Raw genomic sequence first — 26630 nt, forward strand, 5'->3', positions numbered from 1 at the left:
CTTTTCCAAAGATCAATAGAGCTAGTGTCAGGATAGTATCAGCATGCCAAGAACTCTTACCAGACAATGTATTTATAAGTTATTATTTTTTTTTTTGCTAGCTGTACATTTTAAATCTCATTAAGATAACCTAAACAATATAAAAATAGGACTGATTAAGACTTGGCTCCAAAATGTAGTCCTGAGAGTTATTTAAGCTCAAGCATATTTATTTATTCATTTATTTATCTTTTCATGAGCAAACAATGGGAATCAAACCTGGGTCTCCAGCATGGCAGGCAAGAACTCTGCCATTGAGCCACCTCGCACTGCCCTAAGGTCAAGCATATTTTGATAAGTGTCTTCAAGTATACACATTGTGATAGTGTATTGAGGTGCCTAAATTAAAGGAACTTCTGTTGGCAGGTTGGGAGGTTATTTGGCTGCATTTGTTTCTATTGTGTTAATTTTAGGTAAATAATCCCTTTATGTTACGATTTCCACAATCGGTCATATCCTAATGCAAAATATTTTTCTCTGAGAAATTAATAGCAAACAACTTCATGAAGCTGCAGTTTGGATTTGGGCAAAGAATAATTAAGGCAGCTGTAATAGTGGATGCTTGCTAGGCCATTTCTGTATGAAAGTGGAGTCATTTTCTGCACTGTTCTCATGTTTCTGTTTTATTGGGCATCAAAGTACTTGGTGTTGTAGGGATAAGCTAGGGAGCCGGCTCTTAGGGACTAACCAGTACTTGGTTGGCAGTGTCTTTTTAGACTTGGTCAAGTGCCTTCAAGTAATGGGGAAGCACTAAGCAGATTGACCAAAGTTTGCCTCCCACATGGCCCGGAAGAGGTGAAGGATGATGATTTAATAAAAAGGGAGGGAGAACAATAAAAAAGACAACTCAGTTAAAAAATCAGCAAGGGATCTGATAGACATTTCTCCAAAGAAGACACACAAATGGCAAAAATGCACATACAGAGATGTTCAACATCAGCCACAGGGAAATTTTTGTAAATGTGGAGAAACTGGAACCCTCCTTAGCTGATGGGAATGTAAAATAATGTAAATGCTTTTGAGTAAGTTTGGCAGTTCCTCAAAAGGTTAAACTGTTTCCATATGACCCAGAACTTATACTCCTAGATAAATACTCAAGAGAAATGAAAACATGCCAACTCAAAAACTTGTTAACACATGTTTATAACAGTATTATTCACAGTTATCAAAAAGTGGAAAGAACCCAAATACTGTCCATCATTTGGATGTATATTTGTGGTATATTCTTACAACAGAATTACTTGGCCATAATACGAAGGACTGAAACATGCTACAACATGGAAGAACCTTGAAAACATGCTGAGTGAAAGAAGCCAATCACAAAAGACTACATATTGTATGATTTTATTTAACATCTGTAGAGGGTAGCTCTGTAGAGAGTGGTCTCCAGGGGCTTGGGGGGTGGAGTGAATGCTAACTATTGGCTAGTGAATTTTTAGGCTTGGTCAAGTGCCTTCTTTGGGGTGGGGGTGGGGCATTCCTTGTCAATTGATTTGATATGGAATGACAAAAAGCACTTAAAAAAAATTAATTTAGGACTGAAGAGCCAAAAGGCACCATGGAATTCTTTCATTTAGGATAACGAAAAAGTACACAGGCCAGGTTGCAAAGCCAGAGTTCTAAGGTATGTAACAGAAGTCAGTGAAAAGGGTCATGTAATTCTAGTACTTACAAGAGAATTTTTTTTATTAATTAAAAAAAAATTAAAATTTAGAAATCATTCCATTCTACATATACAATCAGTATTCTTAATATATCACATAGTTGCATATTCATCATTTCTTAGTACATTTGCATTGATTTAGAAAAAGAAATAAAAAGACAACAGAAAAAGAAATAAAACGATAAGAGAAAAAAAAAACTATACGTACCATACCCCTTACCCCTCGCCTTCACCTACCACTATTTCAAACTGAATTTATTTTAACATCTGTTCCCCCTGTTATTTATTTTTATTCCATATGTTCTACTCTTCTGTTGATAGAGTAGCTAAAAGGAGCATCAGACATAAGGTTTTCACATTCACAGAGTCTCATTGTGAAAGCTATATCATTGTTCAATCATCATCAGGAAACATGGCTACTGGAACACAGCACTACATTTTCAGGCAATTCCCTCCAGCCTCTCCACTACATCTTGAACAACAAGGTGATATCTACTTAATGTGTAAGAATAACCTCCAGGATAACCTCTCGACTCTTTGGAATCTCTCAGCCATTGACACTTTGCCTCATTTTACTCTTCCCCCTTTTGGTCGAGAAGGTTCTCTCAATCTCTTGATGTTAATTCTCAGCTCATTCTAGGGTTTTTCTCAGTCCTTTGATGCTGAGTCTCAGCTCATTCCAGGATCTTTGTCCCACGTTGCCAGGAAAGTCCATACCCCTGGGAGTCATGTCCCACGCAGAGAGGGGGAGGGTGGTGAGAATGCTGATCATATTGGCTGGAGAGAGAGGCCACATCTGAGCAACAAAAGAGGCTCTCTACTTACAAGAGAATTTTTTAAAATTCTATAGCTTGAATGGAAATATCTTTTCTTGGTTTAAGATACCCCAAATACTATATTTAACACAGCTTTTCTGAAGAAGGCTAGTTTTATTTCTGAGATTTTGTCACTGGATACACCATTTCTCCAAACTATTCCACAGGGGAAATTAAGATTATATATAATTATTTACAAAATGAGTATACTATTCATTTAGTATATAAAAGCCAACTAAAAGAACATCCTATTCTGTACCATGTTCTTTGTAGAAAGAACACAAATGATATGAAATCATCAAGATAACCTAGGAATACTTCAATATACATTAGCAATATTCCAGAATAACATCATTAAAGTGAGTTACTGGGCAAAATGGATCACATTGTGTAAATCCATTGATTATAAAATGAACAGAAGGAGGAGATGAATGATTCATTTTGTTTTTAGTGAAGTTTCTTAAGGAAATCTAAAATTATAAATAAAAACCTAACTGCCAATATGAACTTGGATTTTGACAACACAGTTTGTTATCACAGAATGAATTCAGCTGACAGGTACTAGTTATGCTGAGGGTGCTATTAGCCAATTGAACTAATTTAATATTTTAAAGTTCTACAATTTGGAGATGACACGTTTTAGTATTTGGCTTTAGTAGGATTCAATACACTTTGAAGAGGCCAACTTGCAAAGTAATTTTCCACATATTACAATTTTGAATGTATTAGCTCAATATGTTATTTTTTAGCAACTTATTTTTTTATTAACACAGTCACTTTATTTTTTAAAGAAATTATTTCATATTCTGCACTTTTTTCTATTTGTATTGAAATGTACATCTTTTCCATCAAAGGACAAAAATAATCCCAAAGGTGCTTTTAATGTATTTCATAATTTTGTCACTACTTTGAAATTTTAATTATGTCATTTATTAAATGCTTGCTTACAGATTTACATATATCTGAATGAACATATAATGTGCCTTTGCTTTCTAATGAGGCTCAGTGATCTTTTTGTGTATTTATTGATCTTTTGGAATTATGTTTTGTGATGCAATCACAAATATGTTGCCCATTTTTCCCTTTAGTTTTTCTGTTTTTTCTTTTTTATGTAGGGCAACTTATATTTCCTAGACATGTGGTTTTGGTGGGTTTTGTGTGATAAATATCATGTCTCACTTTCTGGATTGCCATTTCATCCTTTAAATCTGTCCTTTCTGGTGAACATCATTTTTGAGTGTTCAATTATTTCAATTCAGCTATCTCTTCCATTATTGTGAATTTTGAGTTCTGTTTAAAAAAAATTTCCTTACTGTTTTGCTCTAACAATTTAGAGCATTAAGCCATCTGCAATTGATTTTGTATAGAATATGAAGTATGCATCAGCTTTTAGTCTATCTATATAGATATGCAAATGACCTAGCAGGATGTATTAAAAATATCCCCCCCTTTTTGTTTCAAGACCAAATTTGTTGCAACTCAATTAAATAAATGCATATACTTCTGGAACTTTTCCTGCCCACTTGATTCAGTATTGCTCTTTGCAATACTGTCTGATAATATTTTTATATCAAATCATGTTTGTTGATAGAGCCAGTGCTACCAATTTTTTTGTTTAAAAATGTTTCAATGAATTTATAGTACACCATTCGGGCCTAATGTTTTCATTGTGGGAATGTTTATGATTCTGAATTTAAATAGTAGATGAAATCTTAAATCCAATTTTCTAACTCTTCTATCTGATTAGGTAATGATTTTACTAAAATTTGTTCACTTCATCTAGATTTCCAAATTTATTGGCATCATTTTTGTAAAAAGATTTTATTAACATTTGCAAAATGTTTAATTATGAGTCTTTTAATTTCTGTTGCTGATATTTATGCCTCAACTTTCTAGACATACACTTGTCAAGTTTATTCCTCTTTTTAAATAATATATATTTGCTTCCAATCATCCCTTACATAGTTCTTGTTTCCTAGTTCTTTGCTTTTTTTTTTTTTGCATGGGCAGGCACTGGAAATCGAACCCAGGTCTCTGGAATAATAGGCAGGAATTCTGCCACTGAGCCACCGTTGTACTGCTTCCTAGTTCATTATCTCTTTTTTTTTAATTTATTAATTAAAAAAATTAAGAACAAAAACATTAACATATAATTCCATTCTACATATATATTCAGTAATTCTCAATATCATCACATAGTTGCATATTCATCATTTCTTAGAACATTTGCATCAATTCAGAAAAAGAAATAAAAAGACAACAGAAAAAGAAAGAAAACAATAATAGAAAAAAAAAGATTATACATACCATACCCCTTACCCCTCACTTTCATTTATCACTAGCATTTCAAACTAAATTTATTTTAACATTTGTTCCCCCTATTATTTATTTTTATTCCATATGTTCTACTCATCTGTTGACAAGGTAGATAAAAGGAGCATCAGACACAAGGTTTTCACAATCACACAGTCACATTGTGACAGCTATATCATTATTCAATCATCATCAAGAAACATGGCTACTGGAACACAGCTCTACATTTTCAGGCAGTTCCCTCCAGCCTCTCCATTACATCTTGAATAGCAGGATGATATCTACTTAATGCGTAAGAATAACCTTCAGGACAACCTCTCGACTCTGTTTGGAATCTCTCAGCCATTGACAATTTGTCTCGTTTCACTCTTCCCCCTTTTGGTCGAGAAGGTTTTCTCAATCCCTTGATGCTGAGTCTCAGCTCATTCTAGGATAGCAACTTATTTTTAAATCTTATCTTGAATTTAGGGTTTCCTTTCAAATTCTTTAATTTGGAGTTTGTTTTTTGATTACACACTGTAACTTAACCTTTCCAGGATTTAGTTTTTAGTACATAGGCATTCTTACTATCTACTACTCCACGTACCTGAGCTGGCATTTAAAAAATGGTAGGAGAAAAAAAAGGTAGATAAAAAAAAGAAAACAAAAAAAGTGGTAGGTAGCAGTGGAACATGGTCCAACATGAGTAAACAAGTTCATTCTCTGAAACATGTCACTGAAGTAGATCACAATGACTGACCTTTCCAACTTGATACAAACTTGTACAAGTAGGAATTGCTGAAGATTGGCTCTGGAAAAAAATAAAGGCAGTTGGTAACCCATTGTGAATAATCTAATTCATAATACCAACAACTCAATTAGATCACAAAAGGTTAACTATAATCACAACAGAAGAAAAGTTGTAGACGTGGAGAAATCAGAACTGTAATTTGCTGATGGGAATGTAAAATGTTGGAGCCACTGTAGAAAATGTTTGGTAGTTTTCACAAAATTAAACAAATTAATATAGGATGCAGCAATCCTATTTATAGGTATATATCCCAAAGAATAGAAAACAGGTACTCAAAACTTTGCACATAGCTACACTATTCACAACAGCCAAAAGGCTATTTACAAACCAAATATACATTTAGATAAACAAAATGTGGTATAGCCATTCAATGGAATATTTGGCCATAGAACAGTGAAGTGCTAATACAGGTTATAAAATGGATAAACCTTGAAAACATGCTAGATAAAAGAAACCAACGCAAAAAGTCACATATTGTATGATTCCATGTATATGAAATGTCCAAAATAGATAAATCCATAGAGACAGAAAACAGATTAATGATTATTAGGAGCTGGGGGAAGGAGGGAATGGAAAGTGATTGCTCAGTGGGTACAGGGTTTCCTCGGGGTGATAAAAATGTTTTGGAACTAGAAGTGATGGCTGTACGACACTGAATGTATTAAATGCCACTGAATTGTACACATTTTAACGGTTCATTTTATGTGAATTTTACCTCAATTAAGAAAAAGCATTGATATTGTCACCTCAGAATATGATATTGTAATTCTGAAATTAGTGCTAAATAATCATCCAATTTAAAACAGGTCCAATACCTTCCAAATTAATGTATTTTCTTCCACATAAAAAGTGGGACTAAAGAATTTGAATATTAGGTAAAGCTCTTAGATTGTTTCCTCCCCCAAATGAAATCTAGACAGTATTTTCCTCTAGTACTTTACTGGGCAAAATATCAAAACATTTAAATATTTTTTTGTGAATTACTGATTATATATGTAGAACGGAATGATCAAAATAGGAATGTTTGCGTTTGTCAGGTGTTTTTTTGTATTTAAAAAAAAAAAGACTACAATGAGATATCACCTCACATCTCTTAAAAAAAACATTTAAATATTTTTGAATTGTATTTAAAAAAAATATTTTAGTATTTGCCATAATTTTTCAGAATATTTTCCCTCGAGTTGTCATGTGGGTCTCATGATAACTTAATAGTGCAGACTTTTATCTGTCATTGTATTTGGGTTTTGGAATTATCCCTATCAAACCATTTTGTGGGGAACCTTAACCTGTACTTCATAGCTAGACAATAGGAAATCTAAATGTATCAATTTCCACTAGGGAAATCTTCCTATCATAGCATTCTTTGGAACTTCTTGCTTTTGTATTATGCTCCTCAGAGATCTATTTCCAAACTGAAACCAGCACATTCTGATGAGATCATATCTTTCTCAGAAAAGTTACCACTCAGTGAAATTCTTAGAATTTTAAAACTGAGTTCTAGTATTTAGATTTTTTAAAATATCACATTATAGGCAGAAATTATTTGCTTACTAATAAGTAATGAGCTAACAGTGTCACGTTTAGTGTAGTGGCAAATGCACAAGAGATCATTTTAATAGAGTTTGTTTTAGACTATTCTTAGTCATTTCTAATCAATAATATACATTTTTGGACTGTTACCACCTATAAAGCAAGAACTTGTGACATTATAAAATGTGGTTAATTGTGGAAAGAACTGCTAGACTTCCATATTTTATTAAAATTAAATGTACTAAAAAATCCAAATGTAATAGAAAATTCAATCACAAAGATGGCCTTAAACACTTACACATTTCTGAATAACACCCTATTCTAACTCACGAGTACAAGGAAATTTTGTTATGCTATTTATCCAATTTCCTAAGGATTTCCTACCTTTAGACTCCAATCATTTTAACATATCTATATACTGGACCAAAGAGTATAAATGGAATTCACAATAACATCCACAACCTATTATTTTGAAATGCCTATATACAGTCTGCTCACACTGTTAGGAAATATCAAAATTAAAGATTCAGGGCATGGAATGTTTGATAAGTACTTCAGAGTTTTTCTGACCACAGTTCAATCTAGCTTGTCATGGTGTTAATACAGAACCTGTATACTTTTCATGGGCATGAACAATTATTTCCCATTGCATTTTCTTTCAAAATGTTTCTCAACTTTTTACTGTTTTAAGTTATCCTAGGGGTCCTGTCAACACATTTGGTTGAAAGCAGACCAAAAACAAAGAAGAAAATACATTTTGCAAAATAATCAAGTTCTGGCTTTAATATCCTTTATGTATTTGTAAACTAATGTTTAAAAAGCTCTAAAAAATGTTATTTAGGAAGGCACAATTTGGTAGCTTCATTTTTCATCTATAGCTTTTTCTAAACAAGATACCAAGAAACTGCTACCTTACTATTTTCCTTTAAAATAATTTAAGTACTTCAAGGTTTGATTTGCAGGTAATGACTCTCATTCTCAAATTTACTAAACTAAGAGTTAATACAATGGGGCGGGCTACAGTGGCTCAACAGGCAAGAATGCTTGCCTGCTATGCCAGAGGACCTGGGTTCGATTCCCGGTGCCTGCTCATGTAAAAAAAAAAAATAAAAAGAGTTACTACAATGGATAGTAAGCAGAATATGAAAGTACAAGCTACCATGTCAAAAAAGGGAAAGTTCTTATGGTATTGCGCTCAGAGATTAAAGCATCTGGAACAAGGGCTTTCACAACTATGGAAAAGTAGAGCTCTTCTTGAGGTTGGTGGGCTTTTATATAAGGTTATCATGAACAGCAAGAGTAACAGCTAATGCATTAACAGAAAGCCATAGTGATAAATGAGTTAGTAAAGCTCATTTACCACTCTAGGTTAGATACTAGCCAATACAACCTATTGTACTTCTAATTTTAAAAAGGATTTGGCTTTATATTTAAAGTATTATTAAGCAATATATAAATTATATATACAATATTTTCCTGTAGCTCAAACTATAATGCTTAAGCTTATAAAAATGAAATTCTTCCCAGGGATGCTCAAAAACTCTGTTATTCCTATTTCTTCTAATTACAGAAACCAAATAGTTTGAAAATACTTCTAGCATAGAAACACTTAATGGTTCATCCAAAGCTTCTAGCCCATATTAGTGGTCAGCTTCTCACAAAGTAATGTATTGTACTGTAATATTTAATATCATGTGGTCAATTATTTGATTGATCCCATTGATTTATAAATATTTTTCCCAGGTAAGAGTAATTAAAGACAATGGGATAAAATTGTGTATATGTTGCTATTCACTTTGAATACTAAACTGTGCATCTTAAAAATTAAAAATGAGGTACAGTAAGACTGATATAAATATGTCCATTTACACCATACAGTTCAAAAAAAAAGAAACAGAAAATATCTTACTTGTTGATTTAAAAATTAAGGGTGAAGGATAAGAAGTAATGACAAATGATGATGGTATATCTCATATTTGTTAAAGCTCTGAAATTGTATTAAATTACTAATCGAGTTGAGGTAGAGATAGACCCTAATGCTATTCCTTCCATGTGTCAGAACTGAGGCCTCTCACCTTACCTTGTATACATTTTTCCCCTAATTATGTAAACACGATTCAATTTTAAATGTTTTAATAGTAGAAAAAGTACAGGATCATTCATTTGGTGCTTAAAAAAAACTCTTACTAGCTAAAAAAAAAATCACTTATAAAACCATATACAATAATTCAATTTTCTTTCTGCAAGTCATAAATATATCTGAAGACAGTAGAGAAACAAACATTAAGAACAGTCACAAAATGAAGATAACTGAAACATAACTAATAGGTTATAAACATTTCAGTATCTAGATGTCCTCTTTGAAGGTTACATATAAGCTTTGATTCATATTAAATTCTACTAAAGTAGCTAACTTTCTTTTTAGATTGAAAACAAATTCCATTAAATACAAATCTATTTCCATTTTAAATCACATACAAGTGCTATGTGATCAGAGGGATGTGATACACTAGGTAAGGCCTGGTGGGTAGTAACTTCTTCATGACTAGGCAATGGAATTACCTGTTCAACCTCGAAAGCATTTAAGTCAATGAAAATGTAATCCAGACAGCCATGAAAGCCACCAACATAATTTGTATAAGCAGGTTCACCACAAGCACTTTTCAGTTTAAAGAAATGGGTAAGAGACATGTTGCATCGTTCCTCTTCCCCATTGGAAACCCAGTCTTCGTGATCCTCTGGAATGCTGCCAGTGATGACAAAATGATACATTCCTGTAGATGGTGTACTATTAAAGTCCCCACAAAATATAACTGGTATGCCAGGATATAGTTCGCACGAGACATGTCTAATGTGAGCCAAGGCTATCGCCATTTGAATGAGACGAATGTACCCACCTATGAATATAAAAAACATTAGCATAAGTACTTTTAAAAATTGCCTTTAAAAAAGAAAAAAAAATCACAAACTAATCGGGGTGGACGTGTAAGATACACATTTATGTAAAAAAGTTTTAACGACCTTAATTTATAAGTCACCATGTTTAAGTCAAACCTACCTTTTGGATGCCAGTAGAGATGTGTATTAGCAACACACATCTTTTTAGAAGAGTCCTTTGTAGACTGAAAAACTGAAACCTAAAACAAATGGAAAGTGCCAAGAGTTCAGTTGTCTGCCAATTTCATTAATGCTTTTAATCCAAGATTACAAAATGAACTGAACTTTTCTTCTTTATCCTTTCCTTTTGATGAATCTGATTTTTAATATATCAGCTTTAGAATATGCATAAATAGGACTCAGTGTAATATGAATCCTATTGACTTAAAACAGTCCAATATATAGGGCTAGTATTAAAATGATAAAACTTTAGACGACAACAACACCAAGAATAGAGGCAGAGTTTTCAAAGTATAAGAGCAGTTTTTGGTATTGCGCAGGTTTAAGTTTGCATACCCACTCTGCCATTTACAGCAGTGTAACTTGGGGAGACAGAAGTTTATTAAGCCAGCTCTGTCACTGGAAAAGAAACATGGGGGCTGTCATGTGGACTCAAATGAGTTACACAGAAGTTTGTGAAATACAGTTAGTGCTCAAAAAAAAGGAAAGTCCTCTTCTTACTATGAACAAAATCAATTATCTAAAAACTTTGGATGAACGTACAATGAACATAATTTTTAAAACTAAGAAAACCTTAAGCTATGTGGTCGCTAACACTCTGTCCAGTAATGTTATATGTAAGTGCGTGAGAATCCTGGGTCCACACTTACGTGAACTAGGGCAAGTAAACTTAGTATTTCCTCATATATAAAAATGGGGAAAACAGTAGGATTACTATGAAGATTAAATGTCATTAAATGTTACATTTTAGCTAACATTTACAGAGCACTTCGTCAAAGACGCAAAACATATAAATAAACTCGCTTGCCCTCCAGGCTAGAGCTACTGTACCTGAAGGACGGAAGATCTCTGGAGTACCCTCTCCTGAGCCGAGGGGTACAAAACTAATTTCTCCAGCAGATCTTTGTGAAGTGGGTCAGACTCTAGGGCTTCATGGAAAGAAATGTCATGCTGGCTAAGAAGAATGAACTTGGACTTTCGGTAGAAGGTGGCCAGGCCTTGGTGCTGTTTGATTCGGAACACACCCTCCAGTCCGAAGGCTTCGAGAGCGGGAACCAAGCTGTCTGAAAACACTGCGCGGTCCACCTCCTGCAAACAGATAAGGTCGGCGTTGTAGCCCGTGAGTTCCTTCTGGATGAGGTTCTGGCGGTAGTCGAGCTCCAGGGCGTAGGGGGCACAATAGGGGTACAGGACCGTTCGGGAGAAATCAGTCTGGGCATAGGTATCAGCTAAGATGTTGTAGGACACAGTGCGGATGAGGGTGTCGTCTGTCACCTTCTTGGTGTAGAGATGCCGGTGGTCAAAAGTGCAGGTGCCAGGTCCGGCCTCCACGGGACAAACACTTTCCAACTCGCGGCCCGGTCCGAAGCGTTGACCATTGCCTGGAATGCAGTGAAGCTTCAACCGTAGCCCAATGTCGGCATTGGATGGGGTATAGACACGCTCGTTTACACCCGTCTCGGTCCAAATAGGGGAGGACGAAGAGGAAGAAGCCGACGCCGAGGCATCCCCACCCTCACGCTCAGCCGCTCCGGGTTTGGTTTCCTTGTACCAGCGGAAGAGGGAACCGGCGGGTTCACCAAATTCGAGGCTGAGTTTGGGGCACACGGGGAAGCCAGCCATGATGTAGCGCGGCAACTGCAACTCGGTGAAATCAGGCGGATTGCGCTCCACCTTGTACTTGACATCGCCTATCTGCAGCACGGCGCCGTCCTGCCAGGCGTCCACATTGAGCACATCCTCAGCCACCGCCTCCTCCCGGTAATACAGCCTCACTACAGGCTCGCAGGCCGAGGCCGGCTCGCTGGCCGGGGCCGCGCCACTGCTCGCGTTCTGCCGGTTCTTCTTGCTCTTCTTGGCGGCGGCTGCCTTGGCGTGGCCCTTGAGAGCGTTGGTGGCGATCCGATTGAGGGCACGACCCAACGGCTCGCTCTGGTCGCGCTGCATGTTCTTGTGGCTGCCGTCCGCCAGCGCGAACGACAGACTCAGCTTGGACTCCGAAGGCACGCACCGCACTACAGCGCGCTCCATCGTGCCGGTCGCCGCCTCCGTAGCCGCCTCAGCTCGGCTGCACCGTTCCACCACCGTCCGGACCCTACAAAGCGCGACACGGGCGCCAAGGAGCCTCCACATGAACCTGGTGGTACTGCAGCAGACTAGATGAGTGTCCGAGCGGGGACCGTACGTCAACTGGAGAGAGACGAACCGCCGCGACCAGCTTCGGTACCTAGTCTGTCCCCGTGACTTCCGGCTGGCGAGGAGAGGGTGTGCGGCGCATTCGCTGCGCACTTTCGTCAGGCCCATTCGACAGTTCCTTTTTTCCATAGCCCCTCTTGTCTTTAATCTTTCTCAGGTTAATTTTTTATCTTCCACTTGAGTCATAATAAGGGAAAATGAAGGGAATATAGAGGGGCCAGAGGAAATATTAGACTCCACATTTTTGTCGAAAGTGAAGGCGAGAGGAGGAGAAAGGCGCGGTGAGCCGGAAGTGGCTTGGGCGGTGTCTCTGGCTCCGCCTTCGGTGAGGGAGGCGAGCGCCTGGTTTGCATTGGAGTGTCACACGCTTTTATACGCTGTGCGCGAAGGCACTTGGATCTTCGCTCGGATTGCCAGTGGTTTGGGGTTTAGGAAATGTTGCTCAATTCCTGTCTACGGCGCTACCCCCAAATCGGCTTCGTCCAGGATGGGAGGGTTTGCCGTGTGCTCCGTCAGTGCTGTTTCGCTGATCCGAGGTTTTGTGGTGGTTAAGTAACAACCAACAATAAGTAAGAATTCCCACTTAGGGAGTGCTGGCTAGCTAAACCTTACAGTTCCTCTGAGGTAGGTTTTCTAATCCGTCTCTTACACACGTGAGGTCCAGTGAGATTAAGTTACCTGTGTAAGGTCATGCAGATAGTTCGTAAAGTGGCAGAAACAAATATTTTGAGAAACTGTGGAAAGCTGCTCGTTTTTAATGAGTAAAGAGATAGGAAGGCCTTTTTATTTAGGGTTGCCAGGTTTAGCGGGTAAAAATCCAATACTCCCAGTTAAAATTGAATTTCAGATTTAAAAAGAAAAGGAATAACAATGGGGCATGCTTTACTAAGAAATTATTCCTTATTTATCTGAAATTCAAATTTAATTGGGCCTCTTGTATTTTATCCAGTAACCCTAATTCTATGGGAGGTATAGAAGTGTAAATGAACATGGCTTCTTTGTAGAACAGAAATAAATCCGGTGTGGCTGGCAGACAACCTGTAAACGAGAGTTAAAAATTAAATAATTATGATTACTGAATCATTATATAGATTATTTTCTTACTTTCTCATATATTGTAAAATGGCCACAGGGCAATGCCTGAGGTTACTGAACTGTAGCCCAGCTGCCCTGATCTTTGATAACAAGTGTATAATTATATAGCCTTTATCTTGTGGTTTTGAAAACCTTGTAACTATACAACCCATTTGTATAGTTCCTAATCCTGTTTTTCAACTTCAGAGTGTTATGATAACAAAAAGATAGCCCCTAATGTTTATTAATGATGGACCTCGATTTTCCCCAGAATTTACCTGCCTAGAGGAAGCTGGATCTACCCAAAATCGGCCTGCCTGACATGTGCAGTAGCTTCATTCAGTCAGTCTGCACTTACTCAATAATTAGATTATCCTTAAACCTGCCCATCTCTTTCTTTTCTTTTTTTTTTTTTTTTTAACCTTCTCTTACTTATCTAACCTCACCTTTGTTATCCTGGTCTACTCCAAATACACTGGGCTCCTATACTTGCCTTGACCAAACACATCACTTTCTCAGGGACTTTATGCTTGCTATTCCCTCTGTGTGAAATGCTTGTCCTTCAGATATCTGCATCTGCCCATCTTTTTTTTTTTTTTTCACGTGGGCAGGCACCGGGAATCAAACCCGGGTCCTCAGGCTTGGCAGGCAAGCATTCTTAACCTGCTGAGCCACCGTGGCCCGCCCTGCCCATCTTTTGGTACTATAGAACTATCAACATTACTGCAGTTCCGAGAGACAAAATTTCAGGCTGATCTAGTCTGCTTTGCCCTTAGTAATGAACCCCTTTCTCTTGGAAACCCTAGTGTCTCAAGAATTGGTCATTTGAGTGCATTAGGCAGAGAACCCATCATTTTGATTGGTATCAAGCCCAGGGCTTCTGAGAGAGAAGCCCTGACTGTGTTCGCCATGTGCCTTCTCACTTGAGAGAGAAACCCTGAACTTCACTGGCCTTCTTGAACCAAGGTATCTTTCTCTGGATGCCTTTGATAGGACATTCCTATAGACTGGCTTTAATTGGGACATTTAAAGACATTGGGACATTTCTATAGACTGGCTTTAATTGGGATAGGAAAGTTGGGTAGCCACCAGATCCTGTAGCACATTCTAAGCCACGGTAAGAAGTTATGAATTTTCTTCTAAGTAAAGGGGAATTCACTGGAGCTGTAGTGCTTTATTTATGGTAAAGTTTTAATTTTCTTTTTCGCCAATGGAAAAAACAAGGATATTTATTTGATTCTGGAAAAATCAAATTTTGAAACTTTAATTCTCATTTGTCTTCATATAATTTTTTTAACTAAAGCAGTTGTAGGTTTAAAGAAAAATCTTGCAAAAAATAGAGTTCCCATAAACCACCGTATTATTAAAGCCTTGAATTAGCAAGATACATTTGTTATAATTCATGAAAGAACATTTTTATAATTGGACTATTAACTATAGGCTGTATAGTCCTAAGTGAGTTTTTTGTGGTTTTTTTTTGTTTAGTTTTTCTTCTAGTAACATAAATACAACCTAAAATTTTTCCTTGTAGCATTTAAATTTATAATTCAGTTCTATTAATCCCATTTACAATATTGTGCTATTATTGCTATCATTGATTATTAAAACTTTTCCATCAACCCAAATAGAAACTCCATACAGCTTTTAAGCATTAAGTCCCCATTCCTTACCCCCAGCTTGGCCCCTGGTAGCCTATACTCCAGATTCTGACTCTGTGAGTTTGCTTATTCTAATTATTTCATATCAGGGAAATCATACAGTATTTGTTCTTTTGTGTATGGCATATTTCACTCCACATGAAGTCTTTAAGGTTCATCTATGTTGTCACGTTTCAGAACTTCTTTCTTTAAATTTTTTCTTTTTTTAGAGAAGTTTTGGGTTTACAGAACAGTTATGCATAAAATACTGGAATCCCATACACCATCCCACTATCGTCACTTGTGTTGGTGTGGAAAATTTGTTAGTTTATAATAACCCTTTTTTCGTACCTCTATAGAAATGTCCTATCAAAGGCATCCAGAGAAAGATACCTTGGTTCAAGAAGGCCAATGAAGTTCAGGGTTTCTCTCTCAAGTGAGAAGGCACATGGCGAACACAGTCAGGGCTTCTCTCTCAGCTGGAAGGGTATGTGGTGAATATGGTATCATCTGCTAGCTTTTTCTCCTGGTTTCCTGTTTCATGAAGCTCCCCGGGAAGTGTTTTCCTTCTTTATCTCCAAAGGTCGCTGGCTTGCAGACTCTGCTTTGTGGTGCTGCAGCCTTCTCTGCTCTCTCTGAACTTCCTCATTCTCCAAAATGTTTCCTCTTTTATAGGATTCCAGTAAACTAATCAAGACCCACCCAAATGGGTGGAGACACGCCTCCACCTAATGCAGTTCAACAACCACTCCTGATTGAGTCACATCTCCAGGAAGGTGATCTACTTACAGTTTCAAACATAGAGTGCTGAATAGGGATTAGAAGAAATGGCTGCCTTTACAAAATGGGATTAGGATTAAAACGTGGCTTTACTAGGGTACGTACATCCTTTCAAACCAGCACAGCAATCATTATCAAAGATCAAGGCTACTGGATTACAGTTCACCAATTTCAGGTTTTTCGTTTTGGCTGTTCTGATATACTAGAAACTAAAAAGAAACATCCGTGTAATGATTCAGTAGTCATAATTGTTTGCTAAATCCTAAATTCTCAGTTATAACTCCTCCCTTTCGTTTTATCATTCTTTCAATCTTCAGGGACATCTGGGCAATGACCATTTTAATTTCCTTGTACTTGAAAGGGTTGTTGAACTTATGGGGTAGAGGAATGAACCTGTTTGATGTTCTTGGAGAGATTCGTACCTCTTGGTTTCAGGGCTTTTCTGGCATAGGAACAATCTGGAAGTTTTAAGTTTCTGAAAAAATAACCTTACTAAGTAAAAATATAGAGTCTTAGATAGAACCCAGGGTATTCTTTAGGGTTTTCAGGAATACAGTGGTTGGGACGTGGCCTGTTGTGGCAATTTGCACTATCTGAATGAAGCTTGTATAAGAGAAACCTCAGGGAATCTCTTTTGCTGCTGAAAGTTTGTTTCGTTTCTGTTCCCCCTTTTAGTCAAGAAGACATTCTCAATCTCATGATGCCAGGGCCAGGCTCATCCCTGGGAATCATGTCCACATTGCCAGGGAGACTTACACCCCTGAGAGTCATGTCCTGTGTAGTAGGGAGGTTAGTGAGTTTATTTGCAGAGTTTGGGTTAAAGAGAGAAGTCACATCTGAGCAGCAGAAGAGGTTCTCTAGGGGTGACTCTTAGGCATAATTATAATTATACTTAGCTTTGCCATTATTGCATTCCTTTCTATGGCTGAATAATATGGCATTGTATGAGTTTATCACCCATTTTGTTTATCCATGCTTTGGTTGAGGGACACTTGGGTTAATTCCATCTTTTGGTAGTTGTGAATAATGTCACTGTGAACATCTCTGTGAAAATATTAGTCTGCTTTCAATTCTTTTAGATATGTGACTAAAACTGGGATGGCTTTCTGAGGAACTGCCAAACTGCCTTCCATATCATTTCATATTCTTCCAGCTATGAATGAGTGTTCCTATTTCTCCATATCCTCTCCAACACTTGTAATTTTCTAATTTTTAAATAGTAGCCATTCTAGTGGGTGGGAAATGGTATTGTATTGTGGTTTTGATTTGCATTTCCATAATAGCTAAAGATATTGAGTATCTTTCATGTGTTTTTTGAACATTTGTAGCTTTTTTTTTTGCCAGTTTTTAAATTGGGTCTCTTTTATTGTTGAGTACTAGGATTTCTTTATATACATGCGTACCTTGTTTTATTGTGGTTTCCTTTATTGTACTTCACACATAATGAGTTATACACATTGAAGGTCTCTGGCAACTCTGTCTTGAGCAAGTATATTGGTGCCATTTTTCCAACAGCATGTGCTCACTGCATGTGTCTCTCATGTTTTGATAATTCTCACAATATTTCAAACTTTTTCATTATTATTGTATCTGTTATAGTGATCTGTGATCATTGATCGGTATTGTTACTCTTATGATTGTTTTGGGGTGCCATGAACTACTTCCATATAAAATGGTGAACTTTATTGATAAATGTTGCGTGGTCTGACTGCTCCACTCACTTGCCATTCCCATCTTTCTCTGCAGGCCTCACTATTCCCTGAGACATGACAGTATTGGAATTAGGCCAATTAATACCCTACAGTGGCCCCTCAGTATTCACGTGAAAGGAAGAGTCACAAATCTCTTACTTCAGATAAGAAGCTAGAATTGATTAAACTGACTGAGAAAGGCATGTAAAAAGCCAAGATAGGCTGAGAACTAGGCCTCTTGTGTCTAACAGTTACCCAAGTTGGGAATGCAAAGGAAAAGATCTTGAAGGAAATTAAAAGTGCTACTCCAGGGAACATGCGAAAAATAGGAGAGCAAGACAGCCTTATTGTTGATATGAAGAAAGTTTTAGTGATCTTGATAGAAGATCAAACCAGCCATAAAAAGCATTTAAGCCAAAATCTGATACAGAGCAAAGCCCTACCTCTCTTCAGTTCATGAAGGCTGAGAGAGGTAAGGAAGCTGTAGAAGATAAGTTTGAAGCTGGCAAGAGGCTGGTTTATTTGGTTTAAAGAAAGAAGTCTCCATAACATTAAGGTGCAAGGTGAAACAGAAAATGCTGCATGCGGACTTCCGGAGAAGATGGCGGCTTAGTAAGACGCGCGGGTCTTAGTTCCTCCTCCAGAAAAGCAACTAAAGAAACAGAAACAATACGAAACAGCTCCCGGAGCCACGACAGACACCAAAAAGACAGTGTACCCCATTCTGGAACGGCTGAACGGGCAGGGAGAATCCGCTGCGGTGAGATACCTGAGGGGCACGTGTTTTCCCGGCCGGGCGGCTGGCGACTGGGGTCTCCTCCACGCACGTGGCTCCCCGGTCTGACTGGGAACGTTGGATAGCGGGGCCCTCCCACCACGCTTGGCGTCTCGGGCCAGCTGGGCAATTTGGACCGGCACTCCCGCAAGCCGCGGCGGACGGCGACCCCCCCTCCACGCGCGGTTTCCCGGGCCGACTGCGAGATTCGGATTGGCAAATTAAAGGAGCCACAGCATCTTTTACTGGTGGGACCCGCAGACAGACGAGCGCCACCTACTGGGCAGGAAAAGAAAAACAGAGCCCAGAGATTTCACAGAAAAACCTTTCAACCAGCTGGGTCCCACACCCAGGGAAATCTGATCAAATGGCCATACACCAGCAGAAAATAATGGATGACGCTCGGAAAATTGAAGATATGGCCCAGTCAAAGGAACAAACCAATAGTTCAAATGAGATACAGGAGCTGAAACAACTAATGCTGAATATACGAACAGAAATGGAAAAACTCTTCAAAAACCAAATCAATAAATTGAGGGAGGACATGAAGAAGACATGGGCTGAACAAAAAGAAGAAATAGAAAATCTGAAAAAACAAATCACAGAACTTATGGGAGTGAAGGACAAAGAAGAAAAAATGGAAAAAACAATGGATACCTACAATGGTAGATCTAAAGAGACAGAAGCTACAATTAGTGAACTGGAGGATGGAACATCTGAATTCCAAAAAGAAACAGAAACTATAGGGAAAAGAATGGAAAAACTTGAGCAGGGGATCAGGGAACTGAATGACAATATGAAGCGCACAAATATACGTGTTGTGGGTGTCCCAGAAGGAGAAGAGAAGAGAAAAGGAGGAGAAAAACTAATGGAAGAAATTATCACTGAAAATTTCCCAACTCTTATGAAAGACCTAAATTTACAGATCCAAGAAGTGCAGCGCACCCCAAAGAGAATAGACCCAAATAGGCGTTCTCCAAGACACTTACTAGTTAGAATGTCAGAGGTCAAAGAGAAAGAGAGGATCTTGAAAGCAGCAAGAGAAAAACAATCTGTCACATACAAGGGAAACCCAATAAGACTATGTGTAGATTTCTCAGCAGAAACCATGGAAGCTAGAAGACAGTGGGATGATATATTTAAATTACTAAAAGAGAAAAACTGCCAACCAAGACTTCTATATCTAGCAAAATTGTCCTTCAAAAATGAAGGAGAAATTAAAACATTAAAGACAAAAAGTCACTGAGAGAATTTGTGACCAAGAGACCAGCTCTGCAAGAAATACTAAAGGGAGCACTAGAGTCAGATACGAAAAGACAGAAGAGAGAGGTATGGAGAAGAGTGTAGAAAGAAGGAAAATCAGATATGATATATATATAATACAAAAGGCAAAATGGTAGAGGAAAATATTATCCAAACAGTAATAACACTAAAAGTTAATGGACTGAATTTCCCAATCAAAAGACATAGAATGGCAGAATGGATTACAACCCAGCAATACCACTGCTAGGTATCTACTCAAAGGACTTAAGGGCAAAGACACAGACGGACATTTGCACACCAGTGTTTATAGCAGCATTATCTACAATTGCAAAGAGATGGAAACAGCCAAAATATCCATCAACAGACGAGTGGCTAAACAAACTGTGGCGTATACCTACGATGGAATATTATGCAGCTTTAAGACAGACTAAACTTATGAAGCATGTAATAACATGGATGGACCTAGAGAACATTATGCTAAGTGAGTCTAGCCAAAAACTAAAGGACAAATACTGTATGGTCCCACTGATGTGAACCGACATTCGAGAATCAGCTTGGAATATATCATTGGTAACAGAGACCAGCAGGAGTTAGAAACAGGGTAAGATAATGGGTAATTGGAGCTGAAGGGATACAGACTGTGCGACAGGACTAGAAACAAAAACTCAAAAATGGACAGCACAATAATACCTAAGTGTAATGTAACTATGTTGGAACACTGAATGAAGCCGCACCTGAACTATAGTTTTTTGTTTGTTTGTTTGTTTGTTTGTATCTTTTGTTTTTGTTTTTTTCTTTTTCCTTTTTATATATATATATATTTTTATTAGTATTATTATTTTAATTCTCTTCTCTATATTAGCATTCTATATCTTTTTCTGCTGTTTTGCTAGTTCTTTTCCTAAATCGATGCAAATGTACTAAGAAATGATGATCATACATCTATGTGATGATACTAAGAATTACTGAGTGCATGTGTAGAATGGAATGATTTCTAAGTGTTGTGTTAATTTCTTTTCTTTTTTTTGATTAATAAAAAACAAATTAAAAAAAAATAAAACAGAAAGAAAATGCTGCATGTTATCCGGAGGATTTAAGGTAATTGGTAAAGGTAGCTACACAATAAACACTAGACTTTCAGTGTAGAAGAAACAGCCTTCTATTGGAAGAAGATGCCATCTAGAACTTTTGTAACTAGAAAGTAGTAGTCTAGCCTGACTTTCGTATTAGGGGCTAGTGCAGCTGGTGACTTTAAGTTGAAGCCAGTGTTCATTTACCATACTGAAAATCCTGATGCCCTTAAGATTTATGCTAAATTTACTCTGCCTGTAATCTTTAAATGGAACAACAATGCCTAGAAGACAGCATATCGATTTACAGCATGGTTGACTGAATATTTTAAGCCCACTGTTGAGGCCTACTGCTCAAAAAAAAAAAAAAAGATTGATTTCAAAATATTACTGCTCATTGACAAGCCACTTGATCACCCAAGAGCTCTGATGGAGATCTGTAAGATGATTGTTGTTTTCATGCCTACTAACACAAGTTTACTAATCCAATTTGCAGCCCATGGATCAAAGAGTCATTTTGGCTTTCAAGTCTTATTATTTAAGAAATAACATTTTGTAAAGTTATAACTGTCATAGTAGTGATTCATCTGATGAATCTGGGCAAAGTAAATTGTAAACTTCCTGCAAAGCCGCCCTTAAGAACATTCCTTATTCATGAGAGGAGGTGAAAATATCAACATCCACAGGAATTTGGAAGAAGTTGATTCCAGCCCTCGTGGATGACTTTGAGGGTTCAAGACTTCAGTGGAGGTTATAACTGCAGATGTTATGGAAATAGCAAGATAACTAGAATTAGAAGTGGAGCCTGAAGATATGACTGAATTACTGCAATTTTATGATAAAACTTGAGCAGTTGAGGAGTTGCTTCTTATGGATGAGCAAAGAAAATAGTTTCCTGAGCTGGAATATATTTATAGTGAAGATGGTACTAACATGGTTGAAATGACAACAAAGGATTTAGAATATTCTATAAACTTAGTTGATAAAGCAGTGGCAGGGTTGAAGAGGATTGACTTTGATTTTGAAAGAAGTTCTCCTGTGGGTAAAATGCTATGAAACAGCATTGCATGGTGTAGAGAAATATTTCATGAAAGGAAGATTTGATTGATGCAGCCAGCTTCATTGTTGTGTTATTTTAAGAAATTACACAGCCACACCAACCTTCAGCAGTCACCACCCCAATGTGCAAGTAGCCATCAACATTGAGGCAAGACCATCCACCAGCCAAAAGATTGTGACTTCTTGAAGGCTCAGATGATGGTTAGCTTTTTTTTTTTTTAAGTTTTCAAATTGTTTATTTCAGTGATTCATTTCTTCTCCAAGGACTGAAGCACGATTTACTTTGAAACTAGAGCAAAACTAGGACTGGCTGAATAAAAGAAAAGAAACTTTTCCAATAGATACTTTCTCACCAGAGTCCATGTTATCAATTGTATCAGTTATATCACTGGCCTTCATAATATTCACAAAGGGTGTACAAAGTGTGTTATTTGAATGAAGAGTCAAGTTTTACAGTAACAATCTATCCACTCGTGTTTTAGAACAGTTCTCAAAACATTTTTATTATATGCTCATATCATTTAATTAAAATTTCCTTCTAAATGTAACTTAGAGGAAAAGACTCTTAATTAATGTTATACATATTCAAAAACAGAACTCATCCATTTCCTTCCATCTTCCATGGAGGGAAAAACTTCTCCAACCAGATATAGCAAATGGTATGTTTCTTATTTTGGCTTTTCTGTTTTAATGACCAGAGAAAATCCATTGTTGTTTTCATGTGGCTTTTAACATTATAGTATCAATATCCTTTTTTTAATTAAAATTTTAAACATTATTTTAATTATTTATATATTGAATGTTTACTATGTACATATTGCTATGAGGCATGTACTATAGCTTACTTCCATTTTACATACCAGGAAACTGAAACTTAAAGAGGTTAAGAAACTTCCACCCAAAATTAGCATGGTAATAATATACAGTGTAAACAACTTCCCTCCCCCTTTTGTGTGTGTGTGTGTGTGTGTGTGTGTGTGTTTTGTCTTCTCTTGCATGAGCAGGTTCTGGGAATCAAACATGGATCTCTGGCATGGCAGGCAAGAATTCTGTCACTGAGCCACCATCGCATTGCCCTCCCTTTTTTTTTAATCATCACGATCGACTTTCTTTTTCTTTTTTTGTGAAAAATAGCGTATACAAAAAAGCAGTAAATTTCAAAGCACATGGAAATAATTGAGGAACAGATTTCAGAGGCTGGTATGGGTTACAATGTCACAATTTTAGGTTTTTACTTCTAGCTGCTCTAAGATACTAGAGACTAAAAGAAATATCAATATAATAATTCAGCAGTCGTACTCATTTGTTAAACCCTACCTTCTCTGTATAACTTCAGCATCATCCTTGATCTTGCTCCCACTCTTTTTTTAAATTTATTTATTAATTTAAAAAATTAACAAACCAAGTAAAACATCAACATATATAATCAGTAATTCACAATATCATCACTTAGTTGCATATTCATCATTTCTTAGAACATTTGCATTAATTCAGAAAAAAAACCAAAAACAATTATACCTACCATACCCCTTACCCCTTGCTTTCATTGATCACTAGCATTTCAAACTAAATTTATTTTAGCATTTGTTCCCCCCTATTATTTATTTTTATTCCATATGTTCTACTCATTTGTTGACATGGTAGATAAAAGGAGCATCAGACACAAGGTTTTCACAATCACACAGTCACATTGTGAAAGCTATATCATTATTCAATCATCCTCAAGATACATGGCTACTGGAACACAGCTCTACATTTTCAGGCAGTTCCCTCCAGCCTCTCCATTACATCTTAAATAACAAGATGATATCTACTTAATGTGTAAGAATAACCTCCAGGATAACCTCTCGACTCTGTTTGGAATTGCTCAACCATTGACACTTTGTCCCATTTCCCTCTTCCCCCCTTTTGGTCTAGAAGGTTTTCTCAATCCCTTGATGCTGGGTCTCAGCTCATTCTAGGGTTTTTCTCAATCCCTTGATGCTGAGTCTCAGCTCACTCTAGGATCTCTGTCTCACATTGCCAGGAAGTTCCACACCCCTGGGATTCATGTCCCACATTGACGTGGAGGTTGGTGAGTCTACTTTCTGTGTTGACTGAAGAGAGAGGCCACATCTGAGCAACAAAAGAGGCTCTCTTGGGGGTGACTGTTAGGCCTAAATTTTAAGTAGACTTGACCTGTCCTTTGTGGGGTTAAGTTTCATATGAACAAACCCCAAGACTGAGGGCTCTTGCTCCCACTCTTTAGGGGTATTTGGATTATGTCCATTGTAACTTTTTCATGTAGGAAAGGACTGTTGATAATATGGGGTAGGGGGATGGAACTAGTTGATGTTCTGGAAAGGCTTCCCCTTTGGCATTTCAGGACTTATCTGGTCGAGGGGCCCATCTGGAGGTTGTAGGTTTCTGTAAAGTTATCCCAGTGCCTGTAACCTTTGTAGAATCTTATATAATGCCCTAGGTGTTCTTTGTTTTTTCTTTTGTAAAAGAACAAAGTTGGAAGACTAACATTACCCAACTTCAAATCTATAGCCATGATTACTAAAGCTACCATGATAAAAGTTTGATATTGATATAAAGATAGACATGTAAGTCAGTGGAACAGAGTTGAGAGTCCAGAAATAAACCCTTGCATTTATGGTTAGTTTTTCTTTATTGAGGTGAAACTATTTTCCACTATACCATTTTACATTCTCATCAGTAATGTATGAAGATTCCAATTTCTCCATATCCTCACCAGCACTTATTTTCCTTTTTTTTTTTTATTTTATGAAATCCTTACTAGTAGGTGTGAAGTGGAATCTCATTGTGTGTGGTTTTTTTTTTTTAAACTTTGGAAATACATCTATTGTCTATTATTTTATTAAAGAAGTAGGTTTACAGAAAAAGCGTGGAGACAATTCAGAGTTCCCATATATTCCTCTTATTATTAACTGTTTTCATTACTGTGGTACTTTGTTACAATTGATGAAAGAATATTATAATTGTACCATTAACTCTAGTCCATCATTTGCATTAGGGTGTATATTTTTTCCCTATATACTACTTTGTTTTAGTCTGCTAAAGCTGCCAGAATGCAACACATCAGAGATGGATTGGCTTTTAATAAAAGGGAATTTATTTAGTTCAAAACTTACAGTTCTTCAGAAGAAAGGCAGCTAACGTTCATCTGAGGTTCTCTCTTAACATGGGAAGGTGCAAGGCGAAGTCTCCTGGCCTTCTCTCCTGGCTTCTGGGTTTGAACAGCTTTCCCCAGGATGTTGCCTTTTTGCATCTCCAAATGACAATTGAGCTGCGAGTGCTGAGATGAGGTATGCTGAGCTGCTTGAGTTATGCTGCATTGAGCTTTTTTCTGACCTCTCTCTTTTAAGCCTCCAGCTAATTAAACATCACTTATTGTGGAAGGCACTCCCCTTAGCTGAATGCAGATGTGATCAGCCATAGATAAGTTTCCCATGCCTCTAGCCCATAGCAACAGAGCTAGGCACCATCACCTGGCCAAACTGACACCTGAACCTAACTACCACACACCTGTACAGGCTTGAAGCTGTATTTACCCCAGAAAAACGTTCTTAAAGTTAATCCATTCCTGTGAGTGTGAACTTACTGTACGTAGCACCTTTTGAAGAGGCTGCTTCAGTTAAGGTGTGACTCACCACAATCAGGATGGGCCTTAATCTTAAGAACTGGAGTCTTTTATAGGAGAATGAAGTTCAGACAAAGAGAGCCACAGGAAACAAGAAGCTAAAACTGAATGTGAAATAAAAGGAAGAAACCAGGAGATGCCATCATGTGCCTTTCCATATAAGTGTTTTAGTTATCTAGCTCCTGGAATGCAATATACCAGAAATAGAATGACTTTTAAAAAGGGGGATTTAATTAGTTGCTAGTTTACAGTTCTAAGACTGAGAAAATGTGTCAATTAAAGCAAGTTTATAAAAATGTCCAAATTAAGGCACCAATAAAAGGTTACCTTCACTCAAGAAAGGCCAATGAGGTTCAGGGTTTCTCTCTCAACTGGAAAGACATATGGTGAACATGGCGACATCTGCTAGCTTTCTCTCCAGGCTTCTTCTTTCATGAGAAGGGACATTTTCCTTCTTAACCTCCAAAGATCTCTGGCTCTGTGGGCTCTGGTAGTTCTTGTGGCTACTTCATCCTTCTGATACTTTCTCTGAAATGATTTCTCCTTTAAAGGTTCCAGTAAACTAATCAAGACCCATCTGGAATGGGTGGAGTCACATCTCCCTCTAATTAATACCCACAATTGGGTGAGTCACAGCTCCTTGGAGATAATCCAATCAAGCCTCTAACCTAAAGTACTGAATAAGGATTAAAAGAACCGCCTCCGCGAGATTGCATTAGGATTAGAACATCACTTTTCTAAGGTACATAAATCTCTTCAAATCGGCACAAGAAGCTAAGGACCAAGGGTTGCCAGAAGCCAGTCTCAGAATGCCAAAATCTGGGGGAGAAAGCATCGCCTAGAAGATGTCTTAATTTGGACATTTTCCCAGCCTCAAAACTGTAAGCTAATAAATTCCCATTGTTTAAGTGGACCTATTTCATGGTATTTGCTCAGCAGTTTAGGAAACTAAAATACCACTCTAAAACACCTTGCATTAAAGTGGTACGTTTGTTATACCCCTTGAAAGAATATTTTTATAATTGTACTGTTAACTATAGCCCCTCATTTACAATATGGCTCACTGTGCTGTACAGCCCTATATTTGTACTTATAATTTTTATTCTAGTAACATATATAACATGTAAAGTTTCCCCTTTTAGCCACATTCACAGATATAATTACATGCTGTT

At 37.3% G+C, this 26630-nt stretch overlaps 1 protein-coding gene across 3 annotated transcripts; it reads right to left on the reverse strand.

The window, feature by feature from the left end:
* Positions 1-1184: 1184 nt before the first annotated feature.
* Positions 1185-12734, reverse strand: PDE12 (phosphodiesterase 12). 3 transcript variants are annotated; one of them, XM_077128910.1, is made up of 4 exons: positions 11543-12728; positions 11099-11356; positions 10209-10287; positions 9267-10047 (listed from the first exon to the last, which is right to left on the reverse strand). In XM_077128910.1, exons 1-4 carry the CDS (start codon positions 12590-12592, stop codon positions 9605-9607), a joined length of 1830 nt encoding a protein of 609 aa, XP_076985025.1. In that variant the 5' UTR covers positions 12593-12728; the 3' UTR covers positions 9267-9604. The 3 variants fall into 3 exon arrangements, with proteins under 3 accessions (XP_076985026.1, XP_076985025.1, XP_076985024.1); XM_077128911.1 differs by lacking the exon at positions 9267-10047 and adding an exon at positions 1185-5620 and having other exon boundaries at positions 11099-12734; XM_077128909.1 differs by having other exon boundaries at positions 11099-12727.
* Positions 12735-26630: the final 13896 nt, after the last annotated feature.

The sequence above is a fragment of the Tamandua tetradactyla genome, chromosome 15 (assembly GCF_023851605.1).
Source record: "Tamandua tetradactyla isolate mTamTet1 chromosome 15, mTamTet1.pri, whole genome shotgun sequence".
Classification (NCBI taxonomy): Eukaryota; Metazoa; Chordata; class Mammalia; order Pilosa; family Myrmecophagidae; genus Tamandua; species Tamandua tetradactyla.

Coding starts and splice junctions, on each gene's coding strand:
- PDE12 (XM_077128909.1), bottom strand. CDS start 12,592: ATGGAAAAAAGGAACTGTCGAATGGGCCTGACGAAAGTGCGCAGCGAA. Junction 10,288..11,098: donor AGAGATCTTCCGTCCTTCAG/GTACAGTAGCTC, acceptor CATTTGTTTTAG/GTTTCAGTTTTTCAGTCTAC. Junction 10,048..10,208: donor TCTCTACTGGCATCCAAAAG/GTAGGTTTGACT, acceptor TTATATTCATAG/GTGGGTACATTCGTCTCATT.